The 15,855-nt window shown below is 42.8% G+C and overlaps 1 protein-coding gene across 1 annotated transcript in view; it reads right to left on the reverse strand.

Annotated features, from left to right (window-relative positions):
- Positions 1–1,738: 1,738 nt before the first annotated feature.
- Positions 1,739–15,855, reverse strand: part of LOC149279450 (cytoplasmic dynein 1 heavy chain 1-like) — a 32,929-nt gene continuing 18,812 nt past the window's right edge. Inside the window, exons 48-78 of the mRNA XM_089501178.1 lie at positions 15,571–15,775; positions 15,225–15,398; positions 14,916–15,035; positions 14,678–14,798; positions 13,966–14,161; positions 12,309–12,426; positions 11,472–11,687; positions 11,089–11,301; positions 10,766–10,893; positions 10,373–10,526; positions 10,099–10,245; positions 9,872–10,022; positions 9,530–9,783; positions 9,139–9,273; positions 8,869–8,963; positions 8,294–8,468; positions 8,125–8,200; positions 7,444–7,604; positions 7,249–7,360; positions 6,952–7,012; positions 6,595–6,718; positions 6,327–6,440; positions 5,002–5,172; positions 4,692–4,909; positions 4,474–4,577; positions 3,651–3,862; positions 3,212–3,365; positions 2,911–3,053; positions 2,599–2,767; positions 2,231–2,358; positions 1,739–1,867 (exon numbers count right to left, since the gene is read on the reverse strand). Coding sequence (XP_089357304.1) covers positions 1,739–1,867; positions 2,231–2,358; positions 2,599–2,767; positions 2,911–3,053; positions 3,212–3,365; positions 3,651–3,862; positions 4,474–4,577; positions 4,692–4,909; positions 5,002–5,172; positions 6,327–6,440; positions 6,595–6,718; positions 6,952–7,012; positions 7,249–7,360; positions 7,444–7,604; positions 8,125–8,200; positions 8,294–8,468; positions 8,869–8,963; positions 9,139–9,273; positions 9,530–9,783; positions 9,872–10,022; positions 10,099–10,245; positions 10,373–10,526; positions 10,766–10,893; positions 11,089–11,301; positions 11,472–11,687; positions 12,309–12,426; positions 13,966–14,161; positions 14,678–14,798; positions 14,916–15,035; positions 15,225–15,398; positions 15,571–15,775 — 4,678 coding nt within the window. The remainder of the gene's footprint in view (positions 1,868–2,230; positions 2,359–2,598; positions 2,768–2,910; positions 3,054–3,211; positions 3,366–3,650; positions 3,863–4,473; positions 4,578–4,691; positions 4,910–5,001; positions 5,173–6,326; positions 6,441–6,594; positions 6,719–6,951; positions 7,013–7,248; positions 7,361–7,443; positions 7,605–8,124; positions 8,201–8,293; positions 8,469–8,868; positions 8,964–9,138; positions 9,274–9,529; positions 9,784–9,871; positions 10,023–10,098; positions 10,246–10,372; positions 10,527–10,765; positions 10,894–11,088; positions 11,302–11,471; positions 11,688–12,308; positions 12,427–13,965; positions 14,162–14,677; positions 14,799–14,915; positions 15,036–15,224; positions 15,399–15,570; positions 15,776–15,855) is intronic.

Consider the following 15,855-nt stretch of genomic DNA (forward strand, 5'->3'; position numbering starts at 1 on the left):
GGAGATGTTCCTGAACACACATTCGGGTGTTGTTTGACAGTGACATATACCAGCACCTGTATATCTATAAAGTAGAATTTGTGTGAAAATAAAAATAAAAAAATATTATTAAAGTTTGACAAAGTGTGGTTGTATAATGGGTGCATGGAAAGGGTTAATAACAGCATTTGGAATACCCTGGGGTGTCTAGTTTTCAAAAATATGGTTTGACGGGGTTAAATTGAGTTAACCGGCTTCAAAGATATTCCAAAGAGGAGATGGAGGCAGACTGACCAGATTTGTTAAAAAAGGTTTGGAAATCATAAAACGCTGCTTGTACTTATTGCCCTATAACTTACAAAAAACAGCAAAAAAAACATTGGGTATTTTTAAACTCAGGACAAGTAGTAGAATCTATTTAGCTAGTTTTTTTTTACTTGCTTTTTTAGGTGAGTTAAAGATTTTTCAAATAAGTCATGTGTTTTTTCAATTTTTCACCATGTTTTTTTTTATTTTTTTTTTATAGTAAATATAGCAATATAATGGTATCTGAAGAAAGCCCATCTTGTCCTGAAAAAAAAAATATAAAACTTATGTGGGTACACTAAATGGGTGAGGAGAAAATTACAGCTGAACACAAGCACCACAAAAGTATTAAAACAGCCTCGGTCCCACAGGGTACAAAAAAAAAGAGCCCAGTCCTTAAGGGGTTAGCAGTACCAATAGCATTTTTGTGAGTTTAGTTTTGGCATTATTCTAAATTTATTTTATGGAATCTGATGTTTTAGTTGCATTTTGTGATCCATTTCCCTTTCTCACTTACAAGGCTGTCTGAATCAGTAGTGCTTCTTGAGCATAAAATCCAGTGCTGTATACAGTATTGTAGATATAAACCTGGTTTTACCAACAAACGTCACTGTAGTCACGGGTGACTTTCCTGCTCAAATGCCACACTGAGCTGAATCTTTATGGCAATGCTACTGCAGTCTATTCCTCCATAAGCTGATTGCCCAACTGGATGACCAAGTCATATATTGCTTACTGTAAGGCAGCATAAGGAGTCTAATGGATTAAGCCAAGATTGACAAAGCTAGAGCTCTCAAGGTCGGTACAGGCTGTTCAGCTATGGTTTAAGTTTCAATGTGATCTGTCATTTTATTCTTCCCTATAGATGGTCCAATTAAAAGGTTAATTTGTCACCAATTCACCCATATTTTAAGAGGAACTGTGCCTTTAACAGAACAGGCAGCAGGGACACATGGAACCAGGTTGGGTCACCATTAACCTTTTAATAGAGGAATAAACTGGCTACTTGGGATTTATTCTTCTAAAATATGGAAGTGGTATGAGATGTTAGTGCATCAGTAACACAATCTAGACTTATGATTCAAATCATCGCTTCAAGCGTGGAAATTTGTCAAAAAAGGAAAAAAACAAATGTATCAGGTCATACATTTTATTCGCTTAAAATAAACAGTTACAGGACAAGACATCTAATTTCTCTTTTCATTCATTTTTTTTTTCTTTGTGAACTTACTTAACCATCCCTCGTATTAATTTAACCTGCCAATTCCATCACTTAGAAGCCCACATTTAAAACCATCCTTGTTTCTACTTTTCACTGTTCCTTCGAAATTCAGCTTTCAGTGCTTTTTTTCTCACATCACTCTAATCCATCACAATATTAGTTTTTCAATCTAGATAACACAAATCTGGAGAAAACAATGAAACATATCCTGAACAGTTAAATGCTTCACGTTTACTCTGTGCTCAGAATGGCCACACCACGTTCATAGAAGCTGTGAGGATCTTCCTTTGTAGCGATATCAAAATCAACTGTGAAGATCAGATCGGCTCGTGTGAAGTTCAGATAGACGGGCAGGGTCACCTGGTGAGGAAAGGAGAAACATGGTTTTACGTGTCAAAACTCAATAATATGGTTTTTGAATTACAACACCCATTATTCTCAGCCAACCCAAGCAATTGAAGATATTAATGTAGCTCCTTGAAGAGTTCTGGAGTGCAAGATGTAATTAAAACCCAGCAGAAGAACAAAATTACACTCGTCACGAGTCTTATCGCCATGCAGAGGCTCCTCACGTTCTATTTCTTTCTGCAGAGACTGCTTCACATCTTAAACACTTTACCCAGAACTGCCTCAAAAAGAATAAAGAGGGTTTTGCTGCACGTTTTTGTAGCAGGAAAACCACACATTAGACAGATTTCATTTATTGGTGTTTTCGGTACTGACCACATTCGCTTTCTTCTCGGCATTTGTCTGCTTGGTCCAGCGCAGCTGTGTCAGCGGCAGTACGGTGGAGATGGCGTTGGAAAGAGCCAGTTTGTTGTTAATACAAGTTGCTCCTTGGAGTTTCAGACCTGAAGCCCAAAAGAAACCAGTTTGTAATGATATGTAATGCACAATACAGTAATTCACCCCAAATCCAGCAAAAAGTGTAGTGTTATAGTCAAAGAGCGTGTTCTGTCCACACTGGTGCAGATTCCATGCAGCTGCTCATCAATATATGAACAAATTATAATACCCTTGAACACCAAGTACAAATTGAGTTATAATCCAATTTTAAAAATGCCCCAATTTTGGAAATGCCCCAAAATTACCTGTGATTCCGAAGCTGTAGGCATCCAGCACTGCGTTCTGGGAGGTCGTCATGCTCACCTCCAGGCTGAGCTCCTCGAGAGACCAGCTGTTGGCTTGGGCAACATACTGTCTTGTGGCCGTAATATAAGCTTCTGGGACAAACAAGCCACCGAGCCACACATGAATGTTCTGTGAAATAAAGCAAGTGAAAGAGAAAAATACAACAGGTTTAACGTGCCATCGAACAATCCAACTGCCTTCTTATTACAACGTGGAAACCCAAGGCCGGTTTAGGATCCTTTATTAAATATTAAAGTTTTATGAAGTCTTGCCTTCAATTCCTTCGCCCCACTGGTTGCAGCGGCTTGTGAGATACTCTGAAGTTGTTTGATACGGTCGCTAAAATCTGCTACCCACTGTATGACGGTCATTCCAGCGGGGACAGTGAAACGTGACCAGCTCCGTGGCAGGATACCTTCAATAAAAAAAGACAAAGCACTGCTGTAGTAGCAATACGTGTTTCTGCACAAGCCTACGGTAGAGTTATAGGCTTTAATGAGCTACCATCATAGGGTTTAATCCCCCCCCCCCCCCATCATCAGTCTGTTTTTTGAAGACAATATTCTCCCTTACCCTTCACCAGATCATTGATCAGCGTGCGCAGATCATTTGTCTGTTTCTTCTTTCCTTCGCAGACTTGCACGACATCTGTAAGGTCCTGGCGTACGTCCTGGAGAAGCTTCGCTCCCATCTTGACTTCTCGTTCAAAAAACCTGAAGAGTGGATCCTATGATGGAAAGAGTATAAGGAGTGAAACTTATTTGTATGTAGACCCTAAAAACAATGTGTTAAAGCCAGTCAAGTCTACCTCCCGTAATTGTTTATACTTATGAGTTAAATATGAGATATCACAAGTTATGCATTTTATTTGTATGCCGTTTCTACAGCCCTGTAACATAGATACGGTCTCCTCATTGCATGTGTCTGATAGAAACAAGTTATCCAACGTCCCCTCCATTCATAGAAAGAATACGGAAGAAGCCGTGTAACGATACTAAGTGGCGGGTCTGACCTTAATATTTTCCACAGTTCGTTTCAGATGATTGAGAGCCTGAGGAATAACGTGAAGCCAGTTGCCGGCTGTTGTGTGCAAAGTTCTCATCCAGGCCGGGCGACCATCGGATGTAGAATCGGTTCTCTGTTTCTTCTCGGTTTCTGCATACGCTAGGTCATCCTCATCCTCCAACATTTGCATTTTCAGCATTTTGCTGATCATGTCAATGCCTGAACCGCAGAGAGGGGGAAAAATGTGGACGAACGTAAAGCAAAAGAAAGGGGGACAAAAAAAAACCCCACAAAAACAAAAAAGACAGGAAGAATACAAAGTGCTGACTGAAATCTGCTAAATCAAACAAAAAATAGAAATATCTAAATTGAAACTTAGGGATTTGAAAAGGGAAATTGGACCAACATAAGCAATGGTGCTCAAAAAACCCACAAAACATTGTTTAAGGGGAAAAATGAGAACAGGCAACTTGATTGGTCAGAGATACGCAAAGAAAATACAAGACTATTGAAGGATGAGATGACGGTTTTGAGACATAGTATGCAATGCATGGTTGAAAAGGGACATACAAGAAAGTCGCTAGTTCAATCACACATTGGTCAGTACACAGAGGTGATATGAAGACAAAAGGCGTTAAAAACCTGGAAGATGAAACGGGACAGAGAAAGCAGGGTTAATCTAAAACATGAAAACGGATGGTTTCAAACCAGACTGAAGCCAAAAAACAGACAATGGAATCACATTTAGTCAGGTGAATGGCTTGGTAAGGAGGTTTGAGGAATGAATAGAAACTTATGAGGAGCCCAGCAGAAAGGAATGAGCGTTTTACCGTGCGTGGTGAGGAGGACACGCTCGGCGTTGTTGGGAAGTCCTAGCCAGGACGGCGTTTGTGCGTCCGGGAGTAACTCGACCCACTGAACGAACTCATCGCGCCTGGGGAAAAAAACCAAAATCACAATCTCATTATAGTAGTTTGTAGGAGAGCACAAGGCAGCCTAGACGTAGCAGACCAGCAGAACGTGTTCTATATTTGAAAGAAGAAGTTACCGGATGCCATCTGGCATTTGGATATCCTTGTGTCCATCAACCTTGCAGGCCAGTTTAAATTCACTGTCAAAGCTGGAGGTGGTGAAGAGCCGCTCCAGGAAAGTGTTTAGAAGACGCTGGTCAAATTCATTGTCAATTCGGCCACCATAAATAGATTGAGCCATGAGGGTCTTCAAGGCAGACCATGGAATCTTATCTGGAGAAATGTTCTGACGGCCCTTTAGGGAGGAAAAAAAAAAATCTAGATTAAAAATGCAATTCTCCAGCATAATACTCCATGAGTATTTATATTATACACGCACACGCTTACCTTAGCCGTGTCGTCTAGCCAGGTGTCCACCGTGTCACAAGCAGAACGAAGATCAGATTCTCCAAATTCGTATTTCTTGGACCAGCCCAATGGTGCATAGCGCAGACGTTCTTGAATGATCGCATGGAACCAGGCCAAGAGAAAATATAAGCGGGCGCGCTCATTGGGAGGCTAAAGAGAAAGAAAAACATTAGTGTCACAAACCTGGGTTGAAAAATGCAGTTTAATATCATTGTTGTGGTTGTTATGTATATCTATCTGTGTGTCTGTCTTCTGTGCCTTTGTTCTCCCTCCCGTGCTGCCCCTGTCCATGTCCCACATGCCCTGCCCTCATACGTTAACCCCTCGTATCCCGGACGCCATCAGCCCTCACTTACTGCACCATTTACCTTGCTATTAACCCACCGGGGGTGGGGTACGGAGCAAGACCAATTCGGGGGAAAAGCCTCCCCTGGATGCCTGGTCGCCGGGACTTCCGGAGGAGCGGAAAACGGCCGGCGCGCCTGCCGAACGCGTGCCGGCTATCTCGCGGTTCGTCCCGGGGAAACTTTAAACTGTTGTCGCTCGGGACCCCGTTGACCGATCATGTCGCTTTTTGGACCAGATCTTCCTGGTCCCCGACCGCCCCCTCGGCACCCCTAAGATCGCCGCTGCGCCATCGGGATCACTCCGAGAACGATGAACAAATGTATACGGACATTGCGGGGCTCGGTAGCCTAAGCACGGCGCCAGACTGTCTGGGCAGGGCGGGAAGATGTGTCCTGATTTATGACCTTTTTATCACCTAACCTGTATATAAGCCTGTGTGTTTCCCAATAAAGCGTGTCACTTCCATGGACATTAGTCTTGTCTAATGCTTCAGGGGCTTGCTGGATCACTCGCTGTCCTTCTCAGGACATTTACAGCACCGGATTCAGCTACGCTTCGGGGAACTACGGTGCTCCTTCACCCAAGAATCCAAGCCGCATTCCAACTCCCTTCCCCGCTAGTATAGGCTACAGCTGGAAGTGGTTAACCCTTGTGGTTCTGGGAGGAAGCAACTAAGAATTGACGGGTGTACCCGAGGCCCGTCACAATTAGATACATAAAGCCTTCAAACAGTTCATTAAATGCCCCCATTTAACAGTAAATAAGACATACACATACATCATGATGAAGTGCTATCCTCTGCCTTTACGAATTAAAATATCTATAAGCTTGTGATCTACCAAAAAAGTTACCCCCCCCCCTTATAGAGACAGCTGCATTCACATTTAAAATAACCATAAGAGAAAAAGTGAGAGACCAGGAAGTGTCGTGTACATCACGCAGGGGTATATACTTACTTTACAAATCCTGGACACAGGGATGCTACTAAATGTTCTCAGCATGTTTGCCTTTACACCAGGAGGTGGCTCAAACACAAAGATGCGTCCGGCACGGAGTAAATTCACCGGCACCTGAAATAGGAGACAATCATATCTGTAGTTTAAATATGCAGGATAAAGACCCCCCCCCCCCCCCATCACTCAACCTGCAAATACAAACCCCTATTCATCAATGGGAAGCTTTGAAGGCTAAAGAAAAACACAAGAGCCAAGCGGCGAGTCCTACCTTGGGGTTAATCTCCATAGTGAGGAAGAGCCTGAAGCATGCGTGCGGCTGCATGGAGTGCAGTTTCTTCTCTAGTTGCATGAGCCAGCCGGGGGCCAGATGCACGTTCTTCAGCATCACCCATCTAGAACATGAAAAGTACACGGCTAAAACACACAGCTATGCCTGCGACAAACGCGGAACAAATAAAGCACACTAGATCTCCACTCACACTTTCATCAATGCTCCAAATGCAGAGGAACATGTATATAAAGTGGCTCACCGCTGATTTTACAATTTGTATTTCTCCTGCAGTAACAACGCCGTATTCCTTGTATTTACAGATATAGTTTTTCATTGAACTGTAGATGGACTCACCTGCCTGACTTGACAGCTGTGTTTATGGCCTTTTCCGCCTGGTTGAAGCCTTCGGCTGAGCCTAAAAGGACACAATGAAAGTGAATAGGAAGAGAAAAACTACTTTAATAATAATATTTTCTATTTATATATCGCCAACAGTTTATGCAGCGCTTGATACAATACATATATTCAAGGGGTCTGACAAGACTAGAATTGACGGACTAAGACAGACCAATACATTAGGTGGAGAGAGCCCGGCTGGTAAGTGCAAAGCTTTAAGAGTTAACAGATTAAAAGGAAATCCTCATCACCTACCAATGGCAATGGATGTAATCTGGGTGTTCTGTTCAGCTGCAAGATCTTCACCACGACCACTGGCATCATACCCAGGAACTGAACACATCAGAATTGGGGTGCTGGGTTTTACCTATAGATGAATTCATCGTGGATTAGCCATTTCTAGCATATAATTCTGGGGGCACTAGAAAGCAGAGGGTGGTGTGTATTTACCTCCGTGTCCACAATGTGTGCCAGGTCGAGAGGCTGGTCTATGACAGACATGAAGGATTCACCCAGAATGGTGGAAACGAAGATATGTGCCATGGCCAGCAGGCGATCTGGACGGAAGGCTTGGACAAGGAGCAAGCGGTGGACGGCCTGCCCTATGGGCGCTAGAGGGGGGGGGGGAGAACAATTCAATGGTAAACACATGGGAAACCTAACTCTACTATCACCAGAAACATCTCATAGCCACAACGCCTACTACATAGATATAATCCGGAATACATTAAATGGCACACCAGTCACTGTTGGGTACCATTGAGAAGAGATGTTTGGATGAAAATGATAAAAAAAAAATAAATATATATATATATATATTTTTTTTTATTTTTTTTTTTGGTGGAGGGTCAACATTGTATGAAGACTGACTATGGATTCACACCCATGCCCCACATTGTATGGTCATAAAACAATTTACAAGGAGCTAACACGAAAAGGTTTTACGTTGAAATTATATTGTATTGAGAGTGGAAGCTGATTACGTAGCACTATCACACTTGGGGAAAATTGACAATATCATAACACATGTTAAAACGTGCCGGTGTGGACAGAGGAGAGGAGCCTGCACCGTTACACATTTAACTTAAAAGTATGATGTTGAATGATAAAACTATTAAAAACCCCACTCACTCGCTGGTTTATCTTCACTCCAAATGTACGGCACAGTTTGTTCTGGGGAGCTGCTCTCCAACCATATGCAGAATTGCTGCAGATACAGACAGTAGATTACGATGTATGAGAAAGGCTTGGCACGTTAGCTATTGTGTGTGATAAAGCCGGCAATATACCAGAAACTCACATCGTCAGCTTCGACCTTTGCCATGATATCCTTGAATTCAGGCAGGTTGCTCAAGCGTATCATGGCCTCTACTTGCTCTTCGGTTAGACCATTCATCTTGGGTACGGTGGAGTTACCGAGGACAATCTCTCGTCCCCTCAGGAAGTGCTGGAATTCCAGGTCGTAAGTAGGCTCCCTGAAATAGAGTTTATTGCCGTGTTGGTAAGAGCATAGAAACGATAATAAATCTCTTTATAATAATAATAGCACTTTTCCTAACAGGTTTCCAACGATTCATCACTTTTGCATGTTTAAGTTGTGGGGGTCCGTCAGTATACTGTATTTTTACATTAAATATGTTAAACACCCAGCACACACAGACCTTGATCTACTGTCAATCCAAAGTACTATTAAGTGACGTTTCAAAAAAGTTGTGTGTTATGTATGTGTCCTAACTGACTTCCAGTAGATCAGTCCACTGGGATCCAGGCCTTACTTAGGTCTACAATGCAAGATAACCCGCTAGTGCCACAAATAACCAAAAATGTAATTCCCCCAACAAGTTACTGTAGCCAAGAAAGGGGTGGCATCGTTACCCAATGGTTCCCTTCAGTTTAATGCGGGCGAGGAGCATGGCGAATGTCAGGTGGTCATTGTGCAGCATTCCCCTGGCGACCCTGTTAAACGCAACCTACCAAGAGAGGGGAAAAAAGTTGCAATCAACTACAATCTCATCAGCTTGGCTCACAGCTTGCATCACTTTTCTTAGATTTAACACTAGCTTCAAATAAAAAGTTATAAAAATACAACAAGAAGCAAAAAGATAAATATGTAAGAATATCGGTGAAGCAAACTTCTCATCATACCTGGAAGAGGTCCTTGGTGATCACAGAAAGGCGCTGAGTGTGGTCCGTGATCCCTTTCAGATTAGCATTCTCGTAGAGTACAGTATGGTATATATCCAGGAAAAACTGCAGCGAATACTGGTATAGGAAATGTATCTGCAACAAAAAAAAAATATCACTCAGCCATGTGTTTACGGTAACTTCCACGCGTCTAAAGGGCTCTGTTGGCCAGAATGGTGTTCAGCTCACAGGCGGACTTTTTCTTGCTTGTAAGGACTTACTGCATAGAAAATTTCCTTTAATGAAACCCATTTTACTTTGGTCATTACATTTAGCTTTTAAAAAACAATTGCTAAATACAATGTTCGTCCTCATGTTTGATGAGCCTTTCTACTCGGATTGCATGACTTACTTGCTTGAGGGACTCCATTGTGAAATAGATGCTGCTGCAGGCCGTGGAGAGCGGCAGGTACTGCTGCGAGACGTTCTCGACTTCTTGCATGACAATATCGGTTTCTTCGACCTTACGAGTGACCTCTGCTGCCTCCTTTTTCAGGTTTTCCAAGGTAGTGATAATGGTGTCGTCGTCCAAGATGCGGCCCTTCACCTCGTTGAGGGCCTGGAGCAGAGACTTCTCCAACTGCCTCAAACGAAGCTGGAATTCACCTAAATGGTAAAGAATACGTTTAGTAGCTGAATGGAAAGTTCTGAGAGTTTAATCAGGACCGTGTTTATCGCTTGCTGGAAGTTGTACCTTGCAGTTTAAGGAGATCAGATCGTTTTTCATCTACATCTGGTCTTTCAGCTTTCAATACCTCATTGAGACACTGGCTCTGCAAACTACTGCGGGTCACCGTGAAGTTAACAAACGTCACCCGAGAGCAGAGATCTGGGGGGAACTCAACCTTACGGAGAAAGGGAAAGTTAGCAACAGAAGAGATTACGAATACACCAGGACGTCAATTACTGAAGGCCACGTACTGTTGGATCTCTGGTCGAAAGGAAGATGACAAACGATGGAGACAAATCTATATCCTGATCTCCAAGAGTGATCAGCACTCTGCCACCAGTTCTGCGGACCTCACGATTAAGGACAGGATTCAAAATGGGGTCGTAGCTTTCCACATCCTAAAAAAGATAAATAAAAATATGTAGTAATGCGAATGAGCATAGTTATGATATGATAAATTCTGCATGTGTTTTTTTTCCCCTTTAAGGAAGGTAAATGCAGTTGGATTCCAGGAGCTAGACTTACTTGAACGAGAAGCGGGTTGCCAAAACGCAACGCGCTCTCCAAGTTCTTCCTGAAAGCATCATCCAAGAAGCTGGTGCGGGTTATTTTGCGATCTTTGTATTCATTCATGATAAACTCAGTAGCTTGGCCTGAGGGATCGATGATCAGAGGATACCTAAAGAGATGTAAAAACGTGATTTCTGTATTTTGCTCCTGTTCCATGAATCCATTCATACGCCGTGATCTTCAGCTGTTGTAACGTGTGCTTGCAGGTCTATACTTTTTGGTACCCAAATTACTTGTTCACATCATGCTGCGCCAAGTCTTTCCAAACTACTACAAAGAATTACCGGGGGGAATGAGCAACACACCGGGGTCCAAAGCACTGGTCTTGGGGACCTGGAAAATACATACCTGTTGAAGCGTTTTAACATGATCGCATTTTCCGTGCACAGATCATCCGCAGGCAGGGAGCTTGCTTGCCAGCGAAGTCTCTCATCCGCGTTTGAGAGATATTCGGTTCTTGCAATGTCTGTGCGGAACTAGAAGTGGAAATAAAATTTTGGAGCAAAAAAACGGCATAGCATGTAAATAAATCGTGTTTTCATTTTAGTTTATCCAATTATCTTGACGGGTCTGGAGTCATGGATTTGTATTCATGCAAAGATTAAAAAAAGTATCTTGAAAATTAAATTAAAATATAATTAATATATATAGTAATAGGCATCCTGTCTTACCTGGATATTGGCCTGCTGCAGATGATGAGACCACGTCGTGAACAAATTCTGACGCATTTGTTGGTCGAAGTACCCAGCGTATGCGATGAAAGCAGCAGAGAGCAGGCAGTCGCCAGCAATGGTGGACATCTGGTTCTTGAACGTTTCGCTGGTTTTCTCCCATCTTTCACGTTCCGCAGATAAGCTTTTCAGGAGGGCCGTGCTGCGGTTCACCTGTGCAAGTAAATGTAAAGTCAGCAAAAATTCAGGATAGGAAAAGCTTTTACAGATATTGTTGGTACACAACAGTCCATTGGATGAGAGATGCTGGCATATTAACAGTTGCAAAATGACACGCCAACGTTATTATCCAAGATGATTTCACAGAGAACACGTATGATCACCTTAGCTTCCACGGCTGCCAAATCCGCTTTGATTGCCTGAGCCTCAGAAATGAGGACGGCATATTCCTCCTTGTAGCGCGCGATGCTAGCCTCGAGGTCACGAATCATCTGCTCCACTTCGTTTGCCTTTGCTTGGTTGTCGTTGGCGTCGTCCTCCAGTTTCTGCAGCTCATTCCTCAGAGGTTCGACGCGTTTCAACATATCGGCATAGTTCAGCTGCAACCCAAAAGAATCAGAATCCTCCGTTTCCCGATAACAGAGAGGAATATGTAGCCCGCAGCTAGGTCTGCTTCCTTGACTTAAACCCCGTGTCCAAATTTAAAACCCCTCACTCTTTCTGGGGGAATCATTTGGAGACTACCACATGACCTTAATCCTCAACAGGACCCAATAGCTTGCATCGTACACCCTTCTCTGATTTAAGTTCCTATGCATTTTAGCTATACTTGCTGTTGCAAGGGCCAGTGCTTGCTGCCTTGAAGTAGCCAGCATCATGCAATAGAACTAGTCTGTCTTATAAAATCAGAAGGCATATACTTAGAGAGACAAGGTGTAAGTTGTCCCATACGCCTCGTTTGCTACACATAGATGTATTTAGGATTTTTTGCCAAGTAATGAACAGTCCCTGATTACGTATAGTGATCATAGTAACCCTACATATTAAATTAATTGCCCCCAATCTACACACACAGTCCTGCAGTTTGTTAGCATTATAACCAGTCTGCACCCTGCGGTCTGGGCAGACACAGCACGTCCCGTTATGTTTATATGGCTGCGATGTAGAGGTTAGATGGCGATTAAGTAGACATGGGCTTTCCTTTTACCCATTAAGCCTACCTGTGCAATTGCCCATTTCACCATAGGGCCACAAGCCAACGAAGCTCTGTTTACAAGTTCATAATTGTAACTTGGGTTCGACATGTAATTCTTCTTCATCTTCTCCCGGATGGCATCACTAACAAAATAAGAAAGCACGTGTTATAGAAGAACTTGGTTTCCAGGATGAAGTACCGGGCGATTGAATAATTTTGTTCTAAATGTAATCGTTTTTCAGAACTAGCACGTGTAATCTCAGTCTTCACGAGATTTGGAGACCTCGGCTGGATGGCTCGATTTACTTTGCCGTGTATTAAAAATTCTCATTTAAAGCGCAAACGTGAGCAGCGGTTTCCTTTAAAAAACGATAAATGTTGAGTTCTCTTTCAAAGCAGAAGTGGAGATTTCTCTCCTTTAACCGTTTGATTGCCCTACAACTAAACTGCCCACAGCATTGTGTTAAAGGAGGTCCCGGATGGATTATGAACAGGTATCCAATCTGTGAATACTGAGACACAATAAGGTGCAGCTTGGAAAATGCTTCTATTACGGCTTGTGATATACAAGATGGGGAATCCAAACACACCGGGATCATTGATTAGTTATACGGCGTGACCCGTTCCTTCAGAGACGCTCCGACGGAAGGCAGGTCTAATTTAATTAACAAAAAAGGAAAAAAAGCAGGCAAAGAACAGAAGCAATAATCAAATCCCCCTGCTATACTCTGATTGGTAACCCTTGCTGTTTTAAAGTGCGCCAATCATGCTATAATAACGTGGCTCTGTCCAATAAGACTTACGTCTAGCAGAGTGTTGGGAATTTTTAAGTTGCCATCTTAATATGTAAACCGGTGGTTTCGGGAGGCTGATAAACCTGCGGTGCGGGCAACACTTGTATCCGTCCAGCACAGGTTCCCCCAGAAAATGCACGAGCTTGAATTCTATAGCTTTGACGTAAGCCGTACCGGGTGAGCCCCGTTATTTATTTTATTGACTTTCGGTACATTTTGTGACACCGAGACAAACAGCGCTTAATTCCAGTGGGTTTCAATTATACCGGAAATACCTTAAATCTTCAGGGTTAAGAGTGAGAATGTTGCCGATGAAATTATCCCTGACCACAATGGTTCTGATCTGTCTCCAGTCATTGGTCTCCTCGCCCAAGAGAAGACAGATAGACTCCAAGGCCAGTTTTACGGCAGCAGGAGGGTTGGCCATTGCTTTAACTTCAACAAGGTGGTGTCTTTTTATAGAGCTCACCGCTATTAGGAGGTGAAAACAGCGTTACGACACTTGGGTTAATGCATTTACAAACCACTGCTGGGAGGGTTGAAGCAATTTTAGTTCAACATATCCGACATCAAACATTTTAAATTGTAATTTTACCGCTACGTGGTCTTTGGCCAACGTATGCCTCAGTTTGGTTCATTAAGATGGAAGAGATTGACCCAAGGACATTCCTTATGTGGCAGCATAGTTTATGGTCCGGCTCAATTTGTGCCTTGCCACTGATCATCTCACTTGCTAGTATCCATTTAATAAAACGCAGGACCTATAGGGTGTTTTTTTTAAAAAATTTTGCAGTAGAAGTTGTGAATACACCGACGTATTATTTAGAACAATCTACGAACAATTGCTTTGTACCCCCAGCAGCAGTTGGACGCGATTCAGTTCATCACCTGATCTCTTCTGCAGAAAAGTTTACAATAGTCGGGATGAAGTTCTCCCTCATAATGATGGAGCGTATCTGCTTCCAGTCTGTGGTGCTCTCACCCAGCAGCAGACAGATAGACTCTAGAGCCAGTTTCACCGCTCCTGGTGGGTTAGCCATAGAACGGACCTCTACCAGGTGCTGCTTCTTTATTGACTTAACAGCTAACCGAGGCGATCAAAGTAGATCAATCACAGGCAAGAGGGGAGAAAGAAGGAGAAAGACAAGAGGAGAGAAAGAATAAAAACAAAAAGCGTGAAAATGTGATTAGCAACGTCATTTGATGACAGTATAAACAAATATGTTACACAATTGGCAATCCCCGTCCTAAACCCCAGAAATGGATATGAAGCTAATGCACTGAAATTAAAGCAGGGGTGGGATAACTGAATGATGCAGATGTTAGGATTTACAAGAATAAATGTTTTCCTGCAACATCTCAAACCGAGACATTTTCCTTAACATCTAATGCACACCTGTGCAGAACATCATTCAAACTAATAAGCTAAGGATTCCTGTGCAGATATATGTTCTGATGCTGGATGCTGAGTGCACACTACATTTTAATCTCGTTGTCTTTTTACAAACAGATCTATCATATAACCCAGAGTTTATCTGTTGTACAGGTTGAATATGTGTGACCGATACCCCGCGCATGCGCTACCGTTCACGGAACGTACCATTCTGAGCCTCGATGACCGCAGGCTCCACTTGGTCCAGATCCTCTTTCACGCTCATCTGCTTGTCTGCAATGATGGCCTGCTGCTTGTGCAACTGTTCCTGAATCTCCTGGCTCATCACCTGCAGAATAAAAGCGGCCGGCGTGGTAACACTGTAAATCCCAAGACTCGTGTTGGATAATTGAAAAAAAGAAAAAAAAAAAAAAACCCCAAAAAGCAAAACAAACACAAAACGTACCTTTTTCTTTTCAGCTTCTTGCTGATCTTTCACCATTTTCTTTAGTTTGTCGTTAGCAGCGGCATTTTTGACTTCCAGCTCTTGGCTTTTAATTCGGAGATCTCTGCGCAACTCTTCCACCTACATTTTATTTCAGTGCCATAAATATTAATAACTCCGTATTTATTCCACAATAAATCTGCCTAACAGAACGATACATTTCTAGCAGCTGAAGTTAACAGGGTCTGTCGAGTAACGGCTCAGCTCCGTCACCATGAATAAGGAATCGCCGAGTCTCTACATGTACCCGATACATGCGAATACGTTTACCTGATCAACAGTTTCTTTAATTTTTCTCAGACCAACATTCAAGTGCATCTGTTGTTCCTCCAGCTCGCTGCGTTTCTCGTTAAACAGATCCGCGTAGTGGTTGATGAAGTCCAGGTAATGACGAGGGGTAATTGCCATTGTCCTCCCTCCTCTTTTTGCTAGCCTAGCATTGGCCTGGAAAAAAAATAAATATAAATATATATATATATATATATGTATAAAACAAAAACAGAGACTAATCACAAATATCAGAGGTGGCATTCAAGTGGAAGGAATTTAATTTCATGAAATTCTGCTTTTGTTGAAGTGTGAATAAATCTACAAGTTAGAAGACCGAGGCTGGTACCTGATGAAGGGTTTGGTGGACAAACACACAGCCATTGACAATGGCTTCTCTGTGAGATGGCAGCTGTGGCAGCTTGTCGTACACCACCGGCATGTAGTCCGGGACAACGTAGTTTGGCTTCTCAAGGTCCATCTTACTAGTGAACTCCTTGCCAACTTGGTAGAGTGCTTCCGTCGACCAGTCGCCAAACCAGTTCAACACACACCTTAAGTAAAGGAAAATGGTAAATGTTAGCTTCGTTCCCAGTCATACGGCTGAAGGATGCCAAGTTCATTCCCGGGGCAA

Source organism: Sceloporus occidentalis, unplaced genomic scaffold (assembly GCF_023333645.1).
Source record: "Sceloporus occidentalis isolate IW3139 unplaced genomic scaffold, rSceOcc1.0.p SCAF_165, whole genome shotgun sequence".
In the NCBI taxonomy this organism is placed as follows: domain Eukaryota; kingdom Metazoa; phylum Chordata; class Lepidosauria; order Squamata; family Phrynosomatidae; genus Sceloporus; species Sceloporus occidentalis.